This window comes from Microcaecilia unicolor, chromosome 9, assembly GCF_901765095.1.
Source record: "Microcaecilia unicolor chromosome 9, aMicUni1.1, whole genome shotgun sequence".
Classification (NCBI taxonomy): domain Eukaryota; kingdom Metazoa; phylum Chordata; class Amphibia; order Gymnophiona; family Siphonopidae; genus Microcaecilia; species Microcaecilia unicolor.
The window spans coordinates 44,569,010-44,591,454 of record NC_044039.1 but is presented as its reverse complement, the minus strand read 5'-3'; the positions used below and the strand labels follow the sequence as shown (position 1 = coordinate 44,591,454).

Below are 22,445 nucleotides of genomic sequence, written 5' to 3'. Positions count from 1 at the left end.
TTATACACCTTGGACTGTGAGTGAGCCTTGGCCTTCTATCTGGAGCGGACTTAAGCCCATATACAATCCGCCCAACTTTTCATTCTCTTTGACCCAAACAGGATGGGGACAGCCAACATTAAGCACACTTTATCCAATTGGATAGTAGACAGCATCTCCACTTACACCCAGGCTGGGCTGACTCTTGAGGGCCATGTCATGGCTCAGTGTCAGACCCATGGCTACGTTGGTAGCCTACTTCAGATCAACCTCCATTGAGGAGATCTACAATGCAGCAAAGTGGTCTACAGTCCACACATTCACATCTCATTACTACCTTGAACAGAATCCCTTAGATTGTGAGCCCTCTAGGGACAGAGGAAGTACCGGCATATAATGTGTACAGCGCTGCGTACATCTAGTAGCACTATAGAAATGATTATTATTATTACCCAATGTGACAGTTGGTTTGGTCAGACAGTCCTGCAAAATTTGTTTAGTGCCTAGAATCCAATTTTCTCCCAGGCCCACTTTTCTTCTTTTCCAGGCTGAACCTTCACAACAGACTGTATATCTTAAGGTTGATTGGGGGGGGGGGGGGGGGTTAATGGCCTTACTGTTGGAAGTCCCTGTTGTCCCAGTGTTGTTTTATTCAGTGAGCTTGATAGCTAGGGATTCCCACATATGAGCAATGATGTCCTGTTTGTCCTTGGAGAAAGCGAAGTTACCTGTAACAGGTGTTCTGCAATGACAGCAGGACATGTATTCTCATATATCCTCCCTTAGGAGTTGTATTCTTCATTGATTGTCGATCAGTACTAATGGTCCCATGCTCACATGTTAGGCAGGAAGGCAACTGCACTTGTGTGGTTGGTCAATGTCAGAAGCCTCTTAAAAAGATATTATGCTGGGCAGGGTCCGCACTGGGGCTGTTGTCGAATGTTGTCACCCGCATGTGAGAATACATGTCCTACTGTCCTTGGAGAACACCTGCTTCAGGTGAGTAACTTTACTATATAGTAAGAGTGAAGAAAAAGGGACCTATTTGGATCAGAACAGTACATTTCACTTCCTTTAAACAGTGGATAATAATGTGCTGAACTTGAAGCTTTCTGTATCCTTAGGTTGTTGCTGCTTCTCAGAAACTTGTCTAAACAAAAATCTGTTAAAATCCTTAGTAAAATGGGAGGGGAAAGCAGAAGGATGGTAATAAAACTTTCCCAGCTAATGAGAGCACAAGGTAGCAGTCCCAAGCCTGCAAGGACTTCTCGAAAGAATATATCCATTTAGGTCTATGTAAACTAAGTCATCATGGGACACGCAGAGGCTGAATCTGTAGACAGCTCTTTAAATAGTAAATGTAGTTGTAAATGGTCAGATTTTTACTTTCTCAGTACTTAAAGTTTGGAGATTTAATCTTTCAGGCTGGACCACGCATGATCATGAGTTTGATGAGTCAAAAAATCCAAGAACTCAAAACATTACTGTATATTTATTCTGAAAATACAACTTTGCCACGTTACGTCTGAGTAATTTTGACCTCCCAAAGCAAATTGTTGCTTCTGCACGTAATATGCAAATATAAAGTAGACTGGCCAGCATTCAGATTTTCTGAATTATGTCCTTGCAGTGAGTTGCCCAGAATTCAGCTGCTTGTGCTCACTCTAGCTACATCTCTTCTATACTGTACTGTCTCACTGCTACTCAGTTTTTCATATTGCTGTTTCTTTTTTAACAAATTCCTCTCTTTGTGCTTTAGGGAAGATGGTGAAAAAAGTCTGCCCTTGCAACCAGCTATGTAGTAATTATCTTTTTATTATCTTTTTTCATATGTGTATATTTGTGCAGCACTTACATTTTATTTCTCTGACTGTAAAGTTCTCCTTACATTCTCTTTATATTCTGCAAGCCAGTTCTCATTGAATCTGACATACTGCTTTTTTTCCTTAAATACGTACATCTCTGGTGACATATATAATTTACTCTGAGTTTGGGAGGGTAAAAAGGATCTCATATCCTCAGTCTTACCCAGTTCATCTGGTGGTTTGGCCAGTTGAATTAAAATCTTTTGCAACTTATGATGATAAAATTTGTACTAGCAAGAACTAGACATTTCATTTGCAAACAAAACCATTAAGAGCCTTCTTAACATTGTTTATTATTTCTAAATAGCTGTTACAAGTATGAAGTTCTTGCAGGCTCTTCCTGCCTCCATGCTGCTATCCTTAGAAATCTAATTGAGGTTTAAAGTCCTGATAATTAATTTAACCTGCAGATTTCTCATGGATGCATGTAAGGGTAAAGGAGTCAAGGGGTCATGGATCTGATATACTGCCTTTCTGTGGTACAACCAAAGTGGTTTACATTATTATTATATAAAGCATAAGCAACTGAAAGTTAGGCTTGGAGATATGCCTATAATATATACATTATCTATCCATCCCCCCATTTATTTTGTAAAAGAAAAAAATTATTTAACTCCATCTGGACAATATTCTATAAAGAAACTTCTTGGTAACAAAAAGAGAAAGCAATACTACAAGAAACATATATTTTAGCTTGTTCCTGTTTAATGTCCACTTTCAAAGGGATAGAAGTGATGCATGTATGTAAATTTCTAGAATGAATCGATAAGATTGTTCAGGAAGAAGTAGTGAGGGATAATAGATGGAGGATCAATATTAATGTCTACCACTGTGGAAGAGATGCAAGCAACGTAGAGAGTAAAACACAACAATAAACCCTTATGTAGCCAACATCACGTGCAGGACCCATCAGCACTTTAAGAACAATGGATCAGTTTTGGCTGTATAGCACTATGTTTCCAAAAGTTATATGTTCAAAGTGGGGTGGGGTGAGGCCAGAAATTATAGTTAATCTGTATTGTTATGCCAGCATTTTTAGTGTTCAGATTTGAGCATGTAGCTCCACTGACAATCCACTATATTGCGTGGTCATTGCCTTCACTTGAGACATGTGGAAATCCTACATTTTGACAGTTTAGTCATCTACTAGCCTTGATTACAGTGCTTGACATAGGACCAATTTATTGAATTCCTGTAGGTATGCCTTCTAAGTTTACTGTTTCAGCCTCCTGACCTGGGTAATAATTTGGTTTAAATGGAACACTTGCTGTAATTCCCCTGCACTAGTCTCTAAGCACAGTTAGTAGTGCACACATTTGAATGGAGAAGTGTTTTTTCAGAAGTAGGTCATAATTGGAATTTAGCAACAATGCTATTAAAATGAAAAAAAGCACTATAGTTAGCTTTGTTTAATGGTTTATTTTTGAATAAATTGGTGTAGTAACTGTGTTCACTTTTTTTTTTTTTACTTTTATTTTTTTATTAAAAATGTTTTCAACTTCAGAACATAACTTAATCAAGTCAGAATTACAGTAAGTAGCATTTGTTAGTCCACTTTAAACCAGCTGAAGTATAGAGAGCAGTGTTTAAACATCCTTTTAACCCGGATGCAGCTTGGCGAAATGTGGCCATCGTCGGTCATGGGTACACTTTGACATTTTATTCAAGGTTGGCTTACCAGCAATTCAACTTGAAAGTTAAGTAAAATATATTTTATCTGCTCTGAAGATATTTTAAGGTTGCTACCGCACTGATTATATTTACAAGTTTAGCGCATTGAAAGGCTTTTTTTTTTTTTTGTGCTTGTTAGCTTCTAAGGGTGTGTTTGCCCAGAGCTGGTTGAGGCTTTTTCCTTTCAGTGCCATCTATATGACTGTCGCATGATTATCTGAATTCTTTTTGAGAACAATGTTGAATTTGTTTCTGTGAGGGGCTCAGTCTCTCGGCGACCCTACTGTCAATAGCTGAGTGCTGCCTTTCAGAATATTGTATTGGTTTGTTACTAGCTCAGAGTCCAATTTTGAGCCACCTTTTAAGTAATTATTTCTCCAGACCTGTGTCTTATATTAATGAATTATGTATTAGAGTAGATATGACCTAGTGAAATAGATTGACTGACTAAATTCAGGAAGTACTGCAACTTAAAAATAGCTTTTGGCTTATGTTTATGCTGTACAAACATGTTTCATATGGAGAGGACTCGGAGTGTTTCTGTATTATATAGTGCTCTCAGTAGTTCCTAGTTCATAACCACATAAGTAAAAAAAAAAACTTTTTGTGATCCAGCAATGTCCTCCTTTGGATTTTCCACACAGGTGGAATCGACCTCTATTGCAGTAGTATTCACTTCCAGTCCTTGACGGTTGCAAAACGTTTCGTTTTCAGAATACCCCTAATAAGTGGAGGAGTGGTCTTAGTGGTTAGAGCACCAATCTTGACATCCAGAGGTGCCTGGTTCAAATCCCACTTCTGCCCCTTGTGATATTGAGCAAGTCGCTTAACCCTCTATTGCCTCAGGTACAAAATCAGAATGTGAGCCTTCCAGGGACAGGGAAATGCCCAGTGTACTTGAATGTAACTCATCTTGAGCTACTACTGAAAAAAAGATGTGAGCAAAATCCAAATAAATATGCATGAGGGAGATTTGTACGCATAGACTTACATTGTCTGAAAATTTATTTTGTACATGTTTGTTAGGAATATCCTGAAAATTCAATCTATTTGCAGTCATTGGACTGGAAGTAAACACCATTGCTTTAATGTGCTTTCCCCCACCCTCTAAATTCAAATCATCCATTGTAACAATAGTCTTTGATCAGAGGCTGAAAATAGCACTTCCTTCTGGAATTCAGCTATCATGAACTAAGTTACTGCTTTGTGATGGTGAGACATGTTACCTCCACAGCATTCACAGCTGACTTGAGGAGCAGAAGCTGTATTCAGCAATTAAACCCAGGTTCTCCAAATGCTACAGTGCTGGCCTTATAAGTACATTTTGTGTGCTGCAGAATTATAGTGCAGCACTTCCGTGCCTGCCTTTTTTGTGGAGAATTTTGCATTTTTTAAGTGGTATTATAGACTTAAGAGAGTAATATCTGCTTTCCTAATTTTTTTATTTTGAGATAACTTCACTTTTCTTCTTTCACCTTTGTTTATTATAGGGACTAGCAGCACAAACACCATTGGAAGTGCAGTGAACACCCAGGTTTCCCAGTCCCTGGCACCTGCAGTCACATCAAGTCGCAAGGGCACCTTTACAGATGACTTGCACAAGTTGGTGGATAACTGGGCCCGAGATGCCATGAATTTAACTGGCAAGAAAAACAAGAATCCAAGCCATCCCAGTTATGAGGTAATGAATCTCCTGTTCCTGATTGCATTTCTAGAGAAAGTAAGCAAGATGGTGGAGGCTATTATTAAGAATAAAATTGCAGAGCATATACAAAAACATGGACTGATGAGACAAAGTCAGCACGGATTTAGTGAAGGGAAGTCTTGCCTCACCAATCTAATGCATTTTTTTGAGGGGGTAAGCAAACATGTGGACAATGGGGAGCCGGTTGATATTGTATATCTGGATTTTCAGAAGGCGTTTGACAAAGTGCCACACGAAAGACTCCTGAAGAAATTGCAGAGTCATGGAATCGGAGGTAGGGTATTATTATGGATTAAGAACTGGTTGAAAGATAGGAAGCGGAGAGTAGGATTGCGTGGCCAGTATTCTCAGTGGAGGAGGGTAGTTAGTGGGGTCCCGCAGGGGTCTGTGCTGGGTCCGTTGCTTTTTAATGTATTTATAAATGACCTAGAGATGGGAATAACTAGTGAGGTAATTAAATTCGCCGATGACACAAAATTATTCAGGGTCGTCAAGTCGCAGGAGGAATGTGAACGATTACAGGAGGACCTTGCGAGACTGGGAGAATGGGCGTGCAAGTGGCAGATGAAGTTCAATGTTGACAAGTGCAAAGTGATGCATGTGGGTAAGAGGAATCCGAATTATAGCTACGTCTTGCAAGGTTCCGCGTTAGGAGTTACGGATCAAGAAAGGGATCTGGGTGTCGTCGTCGATGATACGCTGAAACCTTCTGCTCAGTGTGCTGCTGCGGCTAGGAAAGCGAATAGAATGTTGGGTGTTATTAGGAAGGGTATGGAGTCCAGGTGTGCGGATGTTATAATGCCGTTGTATCGCTCCATGGTGCGACCGCACCTGGAGTATTGTGTTCAGTACTGGTCTCCGTATCTCAAAAAAGATATAGTAGAATTGGAAAAGGTACAGCGAAGGGCGACGAAAATGATAGTGGGGATGGGACGACTTTCCTATGAAGAGAGGCTGAGAAGGCTAGGGCTTTTCAGCTTGGAGAAGAGACGGCTGAGGGGAGATATGATAGAAGTGTATAAAATAATGAGTGGAATGGATCGGGTGGATGTGAAGCGACTGTTCACGCTATCCAAAAATACTAGGACTAGAGGGCATGAGTTGAAGCTACAGTGTGGTAAATTTAAAACGAATCGGAGAAAATATTTCTTCACCCAACGTGTAATTAGACTCTGGAATTCGTTGCCGGAGAACGTGGTACGGGCGGTTAGCTTGACGGAGTTTAAAAAGGGGTTAGATAGATTCCTAAAGGACAAGTCCATAGACCGCTATTAAATGGACTTGGAAAAATTCCGCATTTTTAGGTATAACTTGTCTGGAATGTTTTTACGTTTGGGGAGCGTGCCAGGTGCCCTTGACCTGGATTGGCCACTGTCGGTGACAGGATGCTGGGCTAGATGGACCTTTTGTCTTTCCCAGTATGGCACTACTTATGTACTTATGTACTTAAGTGTATTGGTCAACAATTTCTATCTGAGCAGGACTACATAAAGCCTGTTAGTGAGTGGTGTCTTCCAAAGGTGCTAGGATGGACAGCTCTGCCACAGCTCAGAACTGTAGTAAAGTTTTTTTGTTTTTGTTTTTTAATTAGTAGAAGAATTTTATTTAAAAATCAGACATAAATATCCAAGAACAAGAACTAATAAGGTAACTAGAACAGTGTACAGTGTCCAATCATTCCAATAAACTGAGAATGACAATTCTGTATTTTTTTGAAAATAAGGTCAATATATTATGGATCAAACCATAAAACTATGCAGTAGACCTTTGGAAGATATTACCCACCCCACCCCGTGGATGAAGACAATGCAGGGTCAACAACAACTGGCACTCATCAGAATAGAAGACCCCCCCCCCCCCCCAAAAAAAAAAAAAACAGAATTTCATTTTTTTTTTTAGTATATACTATTTCCCCTAGCCCCCCCTTTGCCTCCTCAAAACAATATGCAAAGCAAAGTTCATTTACAAAGAGGAAACCCGTAAAAATGGAGCCCAAATTTCCTCCCACCTTGTTTGAGCTTGTCTTAGTCGGAGTCAACGTTCCGTATCGCAGACTTACCATAGTTTGGAAATTCACCACACCAATGGAGGTACTGACACATGCATCCAGTGCCTAGCCAAGTTAAAGCGAGCAGCTTGACAAGCATAGTGGACCAAGCTTGACAGGCTATGGGTGAGCCCCTGCGGCCTTTTACCAAACAAAAATACCACGGGTGCCTTTGAACATCACAGCCCAGCCAATCTTGCAGGCAGTCCTGAACCGCCTTCTAGTAAGCTCATGCCTTAGGGCAGGTCCACCAGAGGTGACCCATAGTACCCTTCTCTAGGCAGCCACGCCAACAATAAGGCAAAGCACCCGAAAACATTTGGTTCAGTCTAACTGGGGAAAGATACCAGTGATAAAACATCAAAATCGCATTTTCCTTAATGGACACAGCAGTAGATGACTTCAGCAAAGCTTTTTCCATAATCCAATCAGGAGATATAACTACTCCCAAATCCCACTCCCAATTAATCCTATGAAGATGATACAAGGGGACTTATTTACTCAAGTGTAGATATAGGCAAATAATGAGGCCTTTAGTCCTTTTTGAATCTTCACACAGATCTTCCAAGTAGGAATCATTTCTCACTATACAAGATCGAATAGTGGGGCTGGCCAAAAAGTGTTTCAACTGAACATAAGCATATTGGTCAGAGGGCGAGAGCTGATACATGGTTGCTAAAGCTTCAAAAGATATACAGTCTTCATCCTGAAAAAGCTGACCCCAGGTGTGCAGTCCCAAACGTGCCCAGCGAGAAAAAACTCCCCCACCAACTCCTGGAGGGAACAAAGGGTTTCCAGCAATGGGTGTATGACACGATAAAATAGCTCTAGCACTAACAAACAGGGATTCCCAATAGTGAAGGATAGAGAGAATCGAAGGGCACAGGTCCGGCGGCAAAAGCAATACTTGCGAGGCAACCAAATAAGATGCTTCAGAAGATGTGCCCCTAACATATGCTGTTCAAGAATAATCCATCACGTAGAAGGGGATTCATGAAACCATTCAATAGGTGCTCGGGCCTGAGCTACTCTGTAGTACCATAGTAGGTTCGGAACCGCAAAACCTCTACCCCACTTAGCCTTGTAAAGAAAGGCCCAAGGGAGTTTATCAGTCGATCTTGTATCCCATTCAACAATGATCTAGGGAGATGTAACGGCAACACCTGGAAAAGATACAAGAAACAAGGGAGAACGTTCATCTTAAGGGTGACTATCTGGCCAAACCGAGAGAGTTCCAGCGGGGCCCACCTATCCAAATCCCAAGTGACCTCACAAAGAAGAGTTGGGTAGTTGACCTGAAAAAGATTGTCAACATTTTTTGGCAAGTTAACACCAAGGTAGCAAATGGATTTGGTCACCCATTTGAAGGGGAAAGAGGTCTGTAAAGTCTCCACAAGAGCTGATGGAAAGCCTGTAGCCAACCCCTCAGATTTAGAGGGATTAAGTTTATACCACCGAGAACACCCTTAGTTCCTGACTTAAATTTGACGAGTGATTGATAGTAAAACATCATCTGCAAAAAGTGCAACTTTAAATTCAGCACCTCCACACTTCACCCCAGCAATATCCAGATTGGCCCTAATTGCCACCGCCAAAGGCTCAATAAACAAAGCAAATAACAGCGGGGAAAGGGGGCATCTCTGACATGTCCCTCGGGTAAGAGAAATGGTGTCGAATTACCCTTGTTAATACAGACACATGCTTTTGTCAAAGCATAGAAAGCGTGAATCCAGAGATGAAGCACCTGTCTGAGCCCATATCTAGACAGAGCCTTATCAAGAAATGCCCAATGAACCCTGTCAAAAGCTTTCTCAGACAGGGTTCTCAGGAGATATAGAGAGAGTCCTTCACGCCGAGATAAATCGAGTCAACAGTATGACACACATTGTCCATAGCCTGGCATATAGCTATAAAACCAACTTAATCAGGATTCACCAAGTCTGGGAGAACCTCTGCCAGATGGTTAGCCAAGAATTTTGCTAAAATCTTAACATCAGAATTAAGAATAGAAATAGGGCGGTAAGATGCACATTGTCAAGCTTCGGTATAACAGACACCCACATCTCCATCACAGATGGGAGCAGGGAGTTGCTCTCTCAGACCAAATTTAAGATCAAAGCCAAGTAAGGCATCAAGTCAGCCCCAAAAGCCCTGTAAAATTCGTTAGTAAAACCATCCAGTCCAGGAGATTTGCCTGTGGGTAGATTTTTAATCACAGACAAAACCTCCTGAACTGTAACAGGGGCATCCAGAAGCTCAATTTGGGTAGTGGAAAGGGTAGGGAGTTGTTTAGCGTGCAAGTAAGCATCTATCCCCTGCGTGTCAGTAGCTTGATCTGTTTTGTACAGGGCTTCATAAAAGTGTTGAAAGCGTTCCCTAATCTGTGAGGATTATGTAAAAAAATGGCCACTGTCATCCGTCACCCACAGGATATGTCGATCAGCCCTCGCCCATCTCAGCTTCATGGCCAGTAACCTACCAGTTTTATTACTATATTCATAGTGAGTTTGCTTCAAATGGGAATTGAGAAATTGTGTCCAGAGAAGGCTTATTTCCACTGGGCCTAGCACCCCCAATAATTTTGAAAAGTTGGCTCCTAGTAATATGGATGTTTAATTATCATCTTAAGCATAGTAAAAAAAAAAAAAAATAGGTATATTAAAAGCAAGAAGCCGGCAAAAGAATCGGTTGGACCGAGGGGTAAAAGGGGTGCTCAGAGAAGACAGTTATACGGGTGAGGGGAGATAATGATTGAGGTCTATAAAATAATGAGTGGAGTGAAACGGGTAGATGTGAATCGCTTGTTTACTTTTTCCAAAAATACTAGGACTAGGGGGCACGCAATGAAGCTACAAAGTAATACATTTAAAACGAATCGGAGAAAAGTTTTCTTCACTCAGTGTAATTAAACTCTGGAATTCATTGCCAAAGAATGTATTAAAAGCAGTTAGCTTAGTGGGGGTTTAAAAAAGGTTTGGATGGCTTACTAAAGGAAAAGTCCATAGACCATTATTAAAATGGACTTGGGGAAAATCCACTGCTTATTTCTAGGATAAGCAGCATAAAATGGATTGTACTTTTTTGGGATCTTGCCAGGTACTTGTGACCTGGATCACTCACTCAATAGTTAAGCTCTGGAACTCATTGCCGGAGGTTGTAGTAACAGCATATCTGCATTTAAAAAAGGTTTGAACAAGTTCCTAGAGGAAAAGTCCATAGTGTATTGAGTCCAACATGGGGAAGCAACTACTTGCATGGAATGTTGCTACTATTTGGGTTTCTGCCAGGGATTTGTAACCTGGATTGGCCACTGTAGGAAACAGGATCTTGGACCATTGTTCTGACCCAGTATGGCTATTTATCTGAGTAATCCTACTGTCTATGTAGAACATCTGTTACAGATGAGTAACTTTGCTAAATATTATATTATAGCCTGCCAAAGTAGCCACGTTACCTTTAATTTTATAAGAAACCTTTTAAGCCAGTGGGAAGTGAGTTTCTTTTGTCCTGACCAAGATTTGGCTGAGTCAGATTGTAGACACTGCCCTGATAATGAAATTCTGCATTAATCAATATTTTTATTGAGCGTGGTCTTTGTGTGGTATGCTTTATATCATATCACACAACGGCAGTTTGAATTTGTGATACCAAAAATGAATGCAAGCTCAGATGCTGTTTCTTTTTTACACAGATATCAATATTTATATATAAAGAAAAAGAGACACCTGAGCTTGCATTCATTTTTGGTATCACAAATTCAGGCTGCCATTGTGCAATATGGTAAGGCATCAGTGGCGTACCAAGTGGGGGCTGTCCACCCCGGGTGCACGCTGCTGGGGGGGTGCCCGCGCGCCTGTTGGCTCTTCGTTTTCATGCTCCCTTTGCCCCAGAACAGGTTACTTCCTGTTCCGGGGCAGAGGGAGCTTGAAAACGAAGAGCCGGCAAGTGCGCGGACCCCCCCCCCCCCCCCCAGCGGCGCGCACCCTGGGGGGGGGTCTTTCGCCGGGAGATCGGGGGGGGGGTTGCCGGTGGGGGGGGCGCTGCACCCGGGGGGCGCATCGGCGATCCGCCCCCAGTGTCAGCCCCCCTAGGAACACCACTGTAAGGCATTCTACCTCCTAAAAGTGATAACTAAAACCAGAGGTAGGATCTGAGTGAATTCACTGCTCTAGGAGTCAACTGGGATCAAGCATGAACAGTTGTCATGGAATAAAGCTTACTACTTATTGTGAAGTCAGAAAATGAGTTGATCTAAATACTTGTACGCTCTCCAGCTGGAATAATTGGACACCCCTACTGTTTAATGCATCCACCGACAGATCATCACTTTTAAATGGACTGCATTGTATGTGTCTCCTGTAATCCATTTATGCAATTGGAAGTGTACTGACAGCAGCCAGTGTACATACTGTATGTCTCTCTTATAATCCTCTAAGACTTTCTTTTCTCTGTTGTACAGGGCCCAGGCATGGCAAGAAAATTTTCTCTCCCAGGCCAGCTGTGCATATCAATGCCTCCAAATCTCGGAGGCCCCACCTCTATCCCTGCAGCATCGGCTACCTCTTTAGGCCATTACACAATGGGCATTTGCCCACCACAGCAGTATGGCTATCCTGGAGCACCATTCACAGCACAGTGGAGTGGAACCAGTGGCCCACCACAACAGACTCTTGGTCAGTTCCCACCTGTTGTTGCCTCATCCTTGCAGAATTTCAACATCAGCAATTTGCAGAAGTCTATAAGTAATCCCCCAGGCTCTAATCTGCGGACCACCTAAAAAAAAAAAAAAAAAGCCCAGTGGCAGCACTGGGTAGGACATGGAACAGGGCACTAGGAGGGAGAAAGGAAACCTTGTACTATTAGTGCTGCATTAAACTGGTTATATCTGCCTGAGGTGGAGGAATCTTATCCCTTTTTTTAACCATTTGTCAGCCCTCAGGAGCAAGATTCACTCCCTCCTCCACCATATAGCGCTTGGAGAACAGAAGAAAGGGGAGACATGAAAATGGTAGAGCTATTGATGTGCTTTTGCTGGGGACAAAAATGAGCTAATGAAACATTTTCACATCCATGTTGATAGTGGGTGGCTCAGGCATGAGGCTGTATCTTCATTACAGCACACTCTTCCCATCTCTTCCTAACCTTTCTCTGAACTAACCATTGCAGGTCAGGAAGAGCTGCCCATTGCTCTGTTTTCCAGATGGTTAAAAGCATTGTTTCTGCAGCCTAAGTGGTGAGGACACACAGGTAATGTGGCCCAGTGCTTGAAGTATAGGTCATTAATGCTTTAAGAAAAGAAATATTAACAGCTTTGACTACAGCATTAAAGCAATTTAAATTGTTTAAAAAATAATAAGTTCCCAGAGAACATGTACTTGCCATCAGTTTTGATGTGGAAACACTGTGATATAAAAATGTTGTTGGACAACAGTAGTAAAGACTAAAAAAGTGGAAAATAGGGGTTACAAAAAGTTTTTAAAAAGCTAGCTATATCTACTTATTGGAGACACTTTAACTATTTTTCCTTTGTATTTTCATTGTATTAGATAAATAAATGTGAATGTAAAATTGTATAAAGTAATGTACTTGAATATTTGTCTGTTCTCCCAGTATGCTTGCTGGATATTTTAGTGCCTTGGAATTTATTGCTTCTGCGATTAGCATCTCCTTCCTAGCAGACTAAAGAGGAGCAGCTGGAAAGTTTAAGGAATGTTTAAGTATTCTAGCTCAGTTGCTGGGGTAGTTGAAGGTTGTGTATTCTTTGGATGTTCTGTACTTTGTCTAACAGTAACTAGACTTTGAGAAAGGGAAGAGGATGTGTCCGCAGGTGTCGAATTGCATTGTGAAAGAAAGCTGCAGTCTGAAAGAGCAGAGGTTTGGGTTCCAGGATATCCAATTGCACTGACCTGAAGTGCTGGTGGTTGGAAGATATTTTATCGCTCTCATGGCATGAATGTGCTAAACACCAAGAAAGTATCTGAGGGTGGGGGAGTGATTAGTTCTGTAGGAGTATTCTCACATTCTTTCCTTTAGAATAACAAAAGGACAAACTCCCTTGCCTAGATTTTTCATCTGAGGGTAGGAACATAAGCAGAGAATTATCAGTGGAATGGGAGGCATTCTGTGAACAGGGTTAAGTTTTATGGCTTTTTTAAAGCTGTGAAGTTGCACAGAGGTGAGGAAAGTGGTGAGTGGGGGAAGATTGATTATTTGGATATGTGCTGGGGCCAGTTTTCCTTTTTTTTTCCTCCCCCCCCCCTTTTTTTTTTGTTTGCTTTGCAAGGACTTTTTGTATGACTGAGTTCCATATCTAAGGAATTTGAAAGTCATAGTGCTGCCTTTTTCATCTCTACTTTGCCCTTTTCATTATTTTCCTTTTGCATTTGAAAGCATACAGATTCCCTGTAAAATAAACAATTTTAAACAATTCCTGTAACCAGTATTACTATGGAGTGCTGCATTAAGCTGCAAACACTCTGACTCCTGGATATTCCTGTGAGGAGATGGGCTTAAGGAGTCATAGGAAGGGTGAAGCCCAAGAGAACAGTAGGAACTGTGCCAGCTCACTTAGGGATATGCGGTAGGTAACATCTCAAGAGTTGATCAGTTAGTCCCTGAGCTGCCATTTTTGTCCTTAGGTATGTCAGCCTTGCCAGTGGCTTTAGTAGAAGTTCACCCTGGTTTTCAGGTTTACAGCAGTGCCCTATTTGGAGCTGCACAGGCTGTTTTGTTTGGGTGGTGCCATTTGAGTGTGCAGGCTCCATCATTATAGAGAACAGAAGCAGAAAGGATGCAGTTGATTTCTCCAGTGCAGTTTCCTTTGTTTTCTGTACTTTTTTTCTTTTTTTTTTTTTTTAATACTTGATAACTCTGAAACGGGCTCTGAAGGAGTTACAGGAGTCTAGCATTTATGTTTGTGGAGATAAGTAAAGGGATTCCTGTTGACAAAGTGTCAAAGATGACATTGGAAGAGGGAGGGAGTTAGTTACAGAGTGCTCGAAACCTACACGCTACTTTTAGAGCAATGAAATGCAAAGTATTGCTTATTTGATATATTTTTTTTTATTTCTCTACATTTTGGTCAGGTAAATAGCTCTGTTTTATGGAGATATTAAAACCTAAAGGACATCAAGTTTTTAAGGCAGAGCAAATGGTCAACCAAATGCAGCCGAAGGTTATTTATTTAATTTTTTTTTTTTTTTTTTTCATTTAGTAAGTTTGACTGTTTTCATTAAAGAAGAAAATCAATTGTGCGCAAACTTGTTTTTTTCATTTATGTCCCTCCTGTGGAAAAAAAAACAAAATGAAACAAAATAAGCCGAGGAAAAATAATAAATGCTACTGAACTGTTAAATTATTTTGTTATTACTTTGCATATCTTTTTCACACAATCTGTTTCTGAATTACGAAATGTTTTCTTTACATTATTTAACATTGTACACTGTAAAAAAAAAATCTATAATAAATAACTAAAACCTGGGGGTTCTCTGCAGCCGTGAGTTCCATGTTTGCACTAAATCTTGGTGTCAAGCTTCCTGTAAGATTGTGCTTTTGCTGCATTTTGTTACTTTGTAGATGATGAAATGAAGTCAGTAAAATAAACCAAAAGTGATTTCATTGGATTTGTGGCTTTCAATTTTGTCTTGTATTTACTACTATCTTTTCCATAGCAAAATTAAGCCACTGTCCTTCAGACACTTTTTATACATATTATTTTATATTTTAAGTTCTACCAATGTTATACAAACATGTGTTTAGTAGTACCTAGAAAACAGAGTACATGTCAGTATTGACAGTGCATAAAGGTCGGCTTCCCCTCCGCCGCAGAGAAGTGCAGGTGACATGGCCAGTAAATATCTTAATGCTAAATACAGTAAGCAATAGACATGATAGGAATATTACATGCATTGTAGGCATATGGCTTTTAACCAATTAGAGCCAAGAGACACAGCAGTACAATATATCAGAAGAGCATTATCCATACTTCTTTAAGAATCGATCATTTAGTGATTTCTGGTTTGATGGGCTTTAGACCAAAGAAGGAAAGGTTCTCAACTTCTTTCAAAGGAGGCCACTCCATTATGTTTACTAGCAGTAAGATGATTTAGTGTGTAAACATCCAAGAATCGCTTAGTGTGTCAGAACCTGGAGTTCGGGGGGAGTCTTCTAGTAGTCAGCCACACTGAGCCCGCAAAAAGGTGGGAAAATGTGGGATACAAATGCAATAAATAAATAAACTCTGCTTGTACTACTGTAACCAAAACACTTTCAGGAGACCTTCAGATAATTCCCTAGGTGGGATCTAGAGCAGATATATTTTGGGATTGTATGGGAGAATTACTCCACTAATATCCTTAATTAAAGAGACACATCATAACCAAAAGGATTGAACCAAAGGACAGGACCACCAAGTATGTAAAAAGGCTCCCACAGCCTCACCAGCATTTCTCACTAGTGGGATACACATAGTACGAAGCCTCTGAGGTGTAAGATAACACCTAAACAAAATTTTGTTTCCATTCTTCTAACTTCAGGGAAAATCCCAAATCTTTCTCCCAAGAACCTGATGCTTCAACTTTGAATCAGGGACTGGTAAGAAGGACCTATATATTTTAGCCAATAATCCCTTTTGCCCTGTCCCTGCCTTCATAATCATTTTAAATGGAGTAACCTTAGCTAGGACAGCCTCCTGGAGTGAGGTAGATGTTACACAATATCTTATTTGAAAATAAATATAAATGTCCGATCAGGCAAACTGAAGCTTCTCTAGCAAGATTTGAAAAGATTTCATTGTAGAGCCGGCGTAAGCTGACCAATCCTAATAAGGCCTCTATTAGCCCATCCAGTTACCCCTTTCTTAGGCAATCCAGGATATTGCCTCAGTAACACACCTATTTGGGGAGGGGGGGTCGGCCATGAGCTACTTAGTTATTATTAATAGCTTACTGAACTGCAGCCGTCTTGTAAGTAAGCTTGGTACAGGAAGAGAGCCCATTCTTAGCTTACTGCCCTCCTATATTGTACCAAGGAAGATAGTCCAACCACAGTTGTGAGCACATAGTTTTGCACTGTATGAATCTACTATTTCAGGGGGGAGGGAAATCTGCTACACTGCACTAATGCTCATAGTTAAGTAGCAGCATAATAGCTGTTAAAATTCGATACCCCCAGACATCTTAGCAGTGAATAAGGACCCTTTGAAAAACTACTACTACTATTTAGCATTTCTATAGCGCTACAAAGCGTACGCAGCGCTGCACAAACATAGAAGAAAGTCTCTGCTCAAAGAGCTTACAATCTAATAGACAAAAATAAAGCAAGCAAATCAATGTGTAGAGGAAAGAGGAGGGTAGGTGGGGTGAGTGGTTACAAGTCAAAAGCAACGTTAAAGAGGTGGGCTTTCAATCTTGATTTAAAGATGGTCAAGGATGGGGCAAGACGTAGGGGCTCAGGAAGTCTATTCCAGGCGTAGGGTGCAGCGAGACAGAAGGAGCGAAGTCTGGAGTTGGCAGTAGTGGAGAAGGGAACAGATAAGAAGGATTTCTCCATGGAACAGAGTGCACGGGAAGGGGTGTACGGGAGGACGAGTGTGGAGAGATACTGGGGAGCAGCAGAGTGAGTACATTTATAGGTTAGTAGAAGAAGTTTGAACAGGATGCGAAAACGGATGGGGAGCCAGTGAAGCGACTTGAGGAGAGGGGTAGTATGAGTAAAGCGACCCTGGCGGAAGACGAGACGGGCAGCAGAGTTTTGAACCGACTGGAGAGGGGAGAGGTGACTAAGTGGGAGGCCAGCAAGAAGCAGATTGCAGTAGTCCAAACGAGAGGTGACAAGGGTGTGGATGAGGGTTTTGGTAGAGTGCTCGGAAAGAAAGGGGCGGATTTTACGGATGTTGTAAAGAAAGAAACGACAGGTCTTGGCAATCTGCTGGATATGAGTAGAGAAGGAGAGAGAAGAGTCAAAGATGACCCCAAGGTTTCAAGCTGAGGAGACAGGGGAAAAACCCTAGGAGGCCTCTGCCTCCAAATAAAGGAATGAACTTTTAGTCAATGCTCTCAGCACCCAATCTGGTTATAGGTATTGTGAGAGTCTGGTAGGCATACAGGAATCTAGAAAGACCCACCTTTTTTATCACTGCTATATACCCAGACCAAGTCAATGATAGCCTGTCCCAGCTAGCCAGATCTTTAGAGCCCTGAACAGTGGTAGATAAAGGTCATATAGTTGGGTAAATCCCCTTTCCAATTTGGATATCCAGATACTGTACCGGAGGTTTTGCTTTCCTAAAGGGGAATTCTTGAGATAAAGCCTGCATAACTTCAGTGTTGAGGCTTTCAGGAATTTAGACTTGGTAAGGTTAACTTTGAAGCCAGATAAAGTGCTTTCTCCGAGGACAAGCAGGCTGCTTGTTCTCACTGATGGGTTGACGTCCTCGGCAGCCCCCTCCATCGGAAAGTTTACTAGCAAAGGCCTTTGCTAGTCCTCGCGCGCCCATGCGCGGCCGTCTTCCCGCCCGAAACCGGCTCGAGCCGGCCAGTCTTCTTTCGTCCGCGCTCGGTACGGTCGTGTTACGCCGTTCGTGCCCCAGAGAGTCGACCTCGCGCATCCTTTTCGACGTGTTTTTTGCTGTTTTTTCCTTGAAAAAGTTCGGGAAGCGCTCCGGTAGTGTTCCGGAAGACCCTTTCGGGTTTTCTGTCCTTCCCGTATTTCTCAGTTTTTGCCCCGTAAGTTTTCTTTCGTTGTCGGGGTAGGCCTCTTTTGGCCTCGGTCGAGATTTTTCTCCCTCTAAATTTTGGTGCTTCAATTTTCGCCATTTCGGCTTTTGATTTCGCCGGCGTGATTTTTCCGCCCATGACATCGAAGCCTTCCAGCGGCTTCAAGAAGTGCACCCAGTGCGCCCGGGTAATCTCGCTCACTGATAGGCACTCTGCGTGTCTTCAGTGTCTAGGGGCCCAGCACCGCCCTAAGAACTGCAGTCTGTGTTCCCTGTTACAAAGGCGGACTCAGGTAGCGAGATTAGCCCAGTGGAACGTTTTGTTCTCGGGCTCTTCGTCGGCATCGGCACCGGAGGCATCGAGTGCATCGACGTCGTCAGCGTCCGGACCATCTTCCTTGGCTGCCGCTTCATCGACTGCATCGAGGCATCGAACCTCTGCATCGACGTCGGTGGTACCGAGACTTCGTCTGCTGATGTCGTCGGACGGAGGTGCATCGTCAGGAGTGCAGGTGAGGGCTGTCCATTCCCCTGCTGGTGGCGGTGAGCCTTCGGGTGGGTCTCCTCCTACCCTGAGGGCTCCTGCGGTACAGCCCCCCCGGGATCGACCCTCTTCGGTCTCGGCCCCGAGGAAGCGACGGATGGATTCTACGTCCTCGTCGGTGCCGGGGAGCTCCGGTGACATGCTTCGGAAGAAGTCGAAGAAGCATCGACACCGGTCTCCTCCCCATGTCGGCACCGAGAGCTCTGGGTCGCCGAGGGATTCGGCACCCAGCAGGCATCGGCACCGAGAGGACCGCTCACCCTCTGTTCAGGAGGTGTCGATGCGCTCCACTCTGGACAGCCCGGAACAGCCTCCTCGCCCGGAACAGGTTCTGACGTCGACGCCTGCATCGACCTCTCAGCCTTTCTCTGCAGCCGCTCTAAACGAGAGCCTCCGGGCCGTTCTCCCAGAGATCCTGGGAGAGCTGTTGCGCCCTACCCCTCCGGTACCGGCGGTGCTTGCGCCTCCGGTACCGTCGAGCGTGGCGCCGGCTGGCCCATCGCCCGGGTTGAGGTCCCCGACGTCGGTACCGCGTGCGGTGCCGACAGCGGCCAGAGGGACGTCGGCGGAGGGAGCTTCGCCGATGCGGGCGAGGGAGTCTACCTCTCGACGCCCCCACCGTGGACGGGGTTCCACCGAGTCGAGTAGGGCGAGGTTGCAGACGCAGGTTCGTGAACTTGTGTCTGACACCGAGGGTGAGGCCTCGTGGGAGGAAGAGGAGGACCCCAGATATTTCTCTGACGAGGAGTCTGAGGGTCTTCCTTCTGATCCCACTCCCTCTCCTGAGAGACAGCTTTCTCCTCCCGAGAGTCTGTCTTTTGCTTCCTTTGTCCGGGAGATGTCTATGGCCATCCCCTTCCCGGTGGTTGTGGAGGACGAGCCCAGGGCTGAAATGTTTGAGCTCCTGGACTATCCTTCTCCACCTAAGGAAGCGTCCACTGTTCCCTTGCACCATGTCCTAAAAAAGACATTGCTTGCGAACTGGACCAAGCCACTAAGTAATCCCCACATTCCCAAGAAGATTGAGTCCCAGTACCGGATCCATGGGGACCCAGAGCTGATGCGCAGTCAGTTGCCTCATGACTCTGGAGTTGTGGATCTGGCCCTAAAGAAGGCTAAGAGTTCTAGGGAGCATGCTTCGGTGCCCCCGGGCAAAGACCCTAGAACCTTAGACTCCTTTGGGAGGAAGGCCTACCATTCTTCTATGCTCGTGGCCAAGATCCAGTCTTACCAGCTCTACACGAGCATACACATGCGGAACAATGTGCGGCAGTTGGCGGGCTTGGTTGATGCTCTTCCCCCTGAGCAAGCCAAGCCTTTTCAGGAGGTGGTCAGGCAGCTGAAGGCGTGCAGAAAATTCCTGGCCAGAGGAGTTTATGACACTTTTGATGTTGCGTCCAGGGCCGCTGCTCAAGGTGTGGTGATGCGCAGGCTCTCATGGCTGCGTGCCGCCGACCTGGAGAATAGACTCCAGCAGCGGATTGCGGACTCGCCTTGCCGTGCGGACAACATTTTTGGGGAAAAAGTCGAGCAGGTGATAGAGTCTCTCCACCAGCGGGACACCGCATTCGACAAGTTCTCCCGCCGGCAGCCTTCAGCCTCTACCTCTACAAGTAGACGATTTTTCGGGGGAAGGAAGACTGGTCCCTATGCTTCTGGTAAGCGTAGGTACAATCCTCCTTCCCGACAGCCTACGGCCCAGGCTAAGCCCCAGCGCGCTCGCTCTCGTCAGCAGCGTGCGCCTCAGCAAGGCCCCGCGGCTCCCCAGCAAAAGCAAGGGGCGAGTTTTTGACTGGCTCCAGCAGAGCATAGCCGACATCCAAGTGTCAGTGCCGGGCGACCTGCCGGTCGGGGGGAGGTTGAAAGCTTTTCACCAAAGGTGGCCTCTCATAACCTCCGATCAGTGGGTTCTCCAAATAGTCCGGCAGGGATACACCCTCAATTTGGCCTCAAAACCTCCAAATTGTCAACCGGGAGCTCAGTCTTACAGCTTCCAGCACAGGCAGGTACTTGCAGAGGAACTCTCCGCCCTTCTCAGCGCCAATGCGGTCGAGCCCGTGCCATCCGGGCAAGAAGGGCTGGGATTCTATTCCAGGTACTTCCTTGTGGAAAAGAAAACAGGGGGGATGCGTCCCATCCTAGACCTAAGGGCCCTGAACAAATATCTCGTAAAAGAAAAGTTCAGGATGCTTTCCCTGGGCACCCTTCTCCCCATGATTCAGCAAAACGATTGGCTATGCTCTCTGGACTTGAAGGATGCCTACACACACATCCCGATACTGCCAGCTCACAGACAGTATCTGCGATTTCAGTTGGGCACACGCCACTTCCAGTACTGTGTGCTACCCTTTGGGCTCGCCTCTGCGCCCAGGGTGTTCACAAAGTGCCTAGCTGTGGTAGCAGCGGCACTTCGCAGGCTGGGGGTGCACGTGTTCCCATATCTCGACGATTGGCTGGTGAAGAACACATCCGAGGCAGGAGCCCTGCAGTCCATGCAGATGACTATTCGCCTCCTGGAGCTACTGGGGTTTGTGATAAATTACCCAAAGTCCCATCTTCTCCCAGTGCAGAAACTCGAATTCATAGGAGCCCTGCTGGATTCTCGGACAGCTCGCGCCTATCTTCCAGAGGCGAGAGCCAACAACTTGTTGTCCCTCGTCTCGCGGGTGCGTGCGTCCCAGCAGATCACAGCTCGGCAGATGTTGAGATTGCTGGGCCATATGGCCTCCACAGTTCATGTGACTCCCATGGCCCGCCTCCACATGAGATCTGCTCAATGGACCCTAGCCTCCCAGTGGTATCAGGCCGCTGGGGGTCTAGAGGACGTGATCCACTTGTCCACGAGTTTTCTCAAATCCCTGTATTGGTGGACGATTTGCTCCAATTTGACTCTGGGACGTCCCTTCCAAATTCCTCAGCCACAAAAAGTGCTGACCACGGATGCGTCTCTCCTGGGATGGGGAGCTCATGTCGATGGGCTTCACACCCAAGGAGGTTGGTCCCTCCAAGAACGCGATCTACAGATCAATCTTCTGGAGTTGCGAGCGATCTGGAACGCTCTGAAGGCTTTCAGAGATCGGCTGTCCCACCAAATTATCCAAATTCAGACAGACAACCAGGTTGCCATGTACTATGTCAACAAGCAGGGGGGCACCGGATCTCGCCCCCTGTGTCAGGAAGCCGTCAGCATGTGGCTCTGGGCCCGCCGTCTCGGCATGGTGCTCCAAGCCACATATCTGGCAGGCGTAAACAACAGTCTGGCCGACAGACTGAGCCGGATTATGCAACCTCACGAGTGGTCGCTCAACTCCAGAGTGGTGCGCCAGATCTTTCAAGCGTGGGGCACCCCCTTGGTGGATCTCTTCGCATCTCGAGTGAACCACAAAGTCCCTCAGTTCTGTTCCAGGCTTCAGGCCCTCGGCAGACTAGCATCGGATGCCTTCCTCCTGGATTGGGGGGAGGGCCTGCTGTATGCTTATCCTCCCATACCTCTGGTGGGGAAGACTTTGTTGAAACTCAAGCAAGACCGAGGCACCATGATTCTGATTGCTCCTTTTTGGCCGCGTCAGATCTGGTTCCCCCTTCTTCTGGAGTTATCCTCCGAAGAACCGTGGAGATTGGAGTGTTTTCCGACCCTCATCACACAGGACGAGGGGGCGCTTCTGCATCCCAACCTCCAGTCTCTGGCTCTCACGGCCTGGATGTTGAGGGCGTAGACTTTGCCTCTTTGGGTCTGTCAGAGGGTGTCTCCCGCATCTTGCTTGCTTCCAGGAAAGACTCCACTAAGAGAAGTTACTTCTTCCATTGGAGGAGGTTTGCCGTCTGGTGTGACAGCAAGGCCCTAGATCCTCGCTCTTGTCCTACACAGACCCTGCTTGAATACCTTCTGCACTTGTCTGAGTCTGGTCTCAAGACCAACT

The 22,445-nt window shown here is 44.7% G+C and overlaps 1 protein-coding gene across 1 annotated transcript in view; it reads left to right on the top strand.

The window, feature by feature from the left end:
- WNK1 (WNK lysine deficient protein kinase 1) overlaps window positions 1-14,889 on the top strand; it is a 515,889-nt gene extending 501,000 nt beyond the window's left edge. The window contains 3 exon segments of the mRNA XM_030214920.1: window positions 1,739-1,780; window positions 5,006-5,196; window positions 11,727-14,889. Of these exon segments, the coding sequence (XP_030070780.1) occupies window positions 1,739-1,780; window positions 5,006-5,196; window positions 11,727-12,044 (551 nt within the window). The 3' untranslated portion in view covers window positions 12,045-14,889.
- The last annotated feature ends 7,556 nt before the right edge of the window (window positions 14,890-22,445 follow it).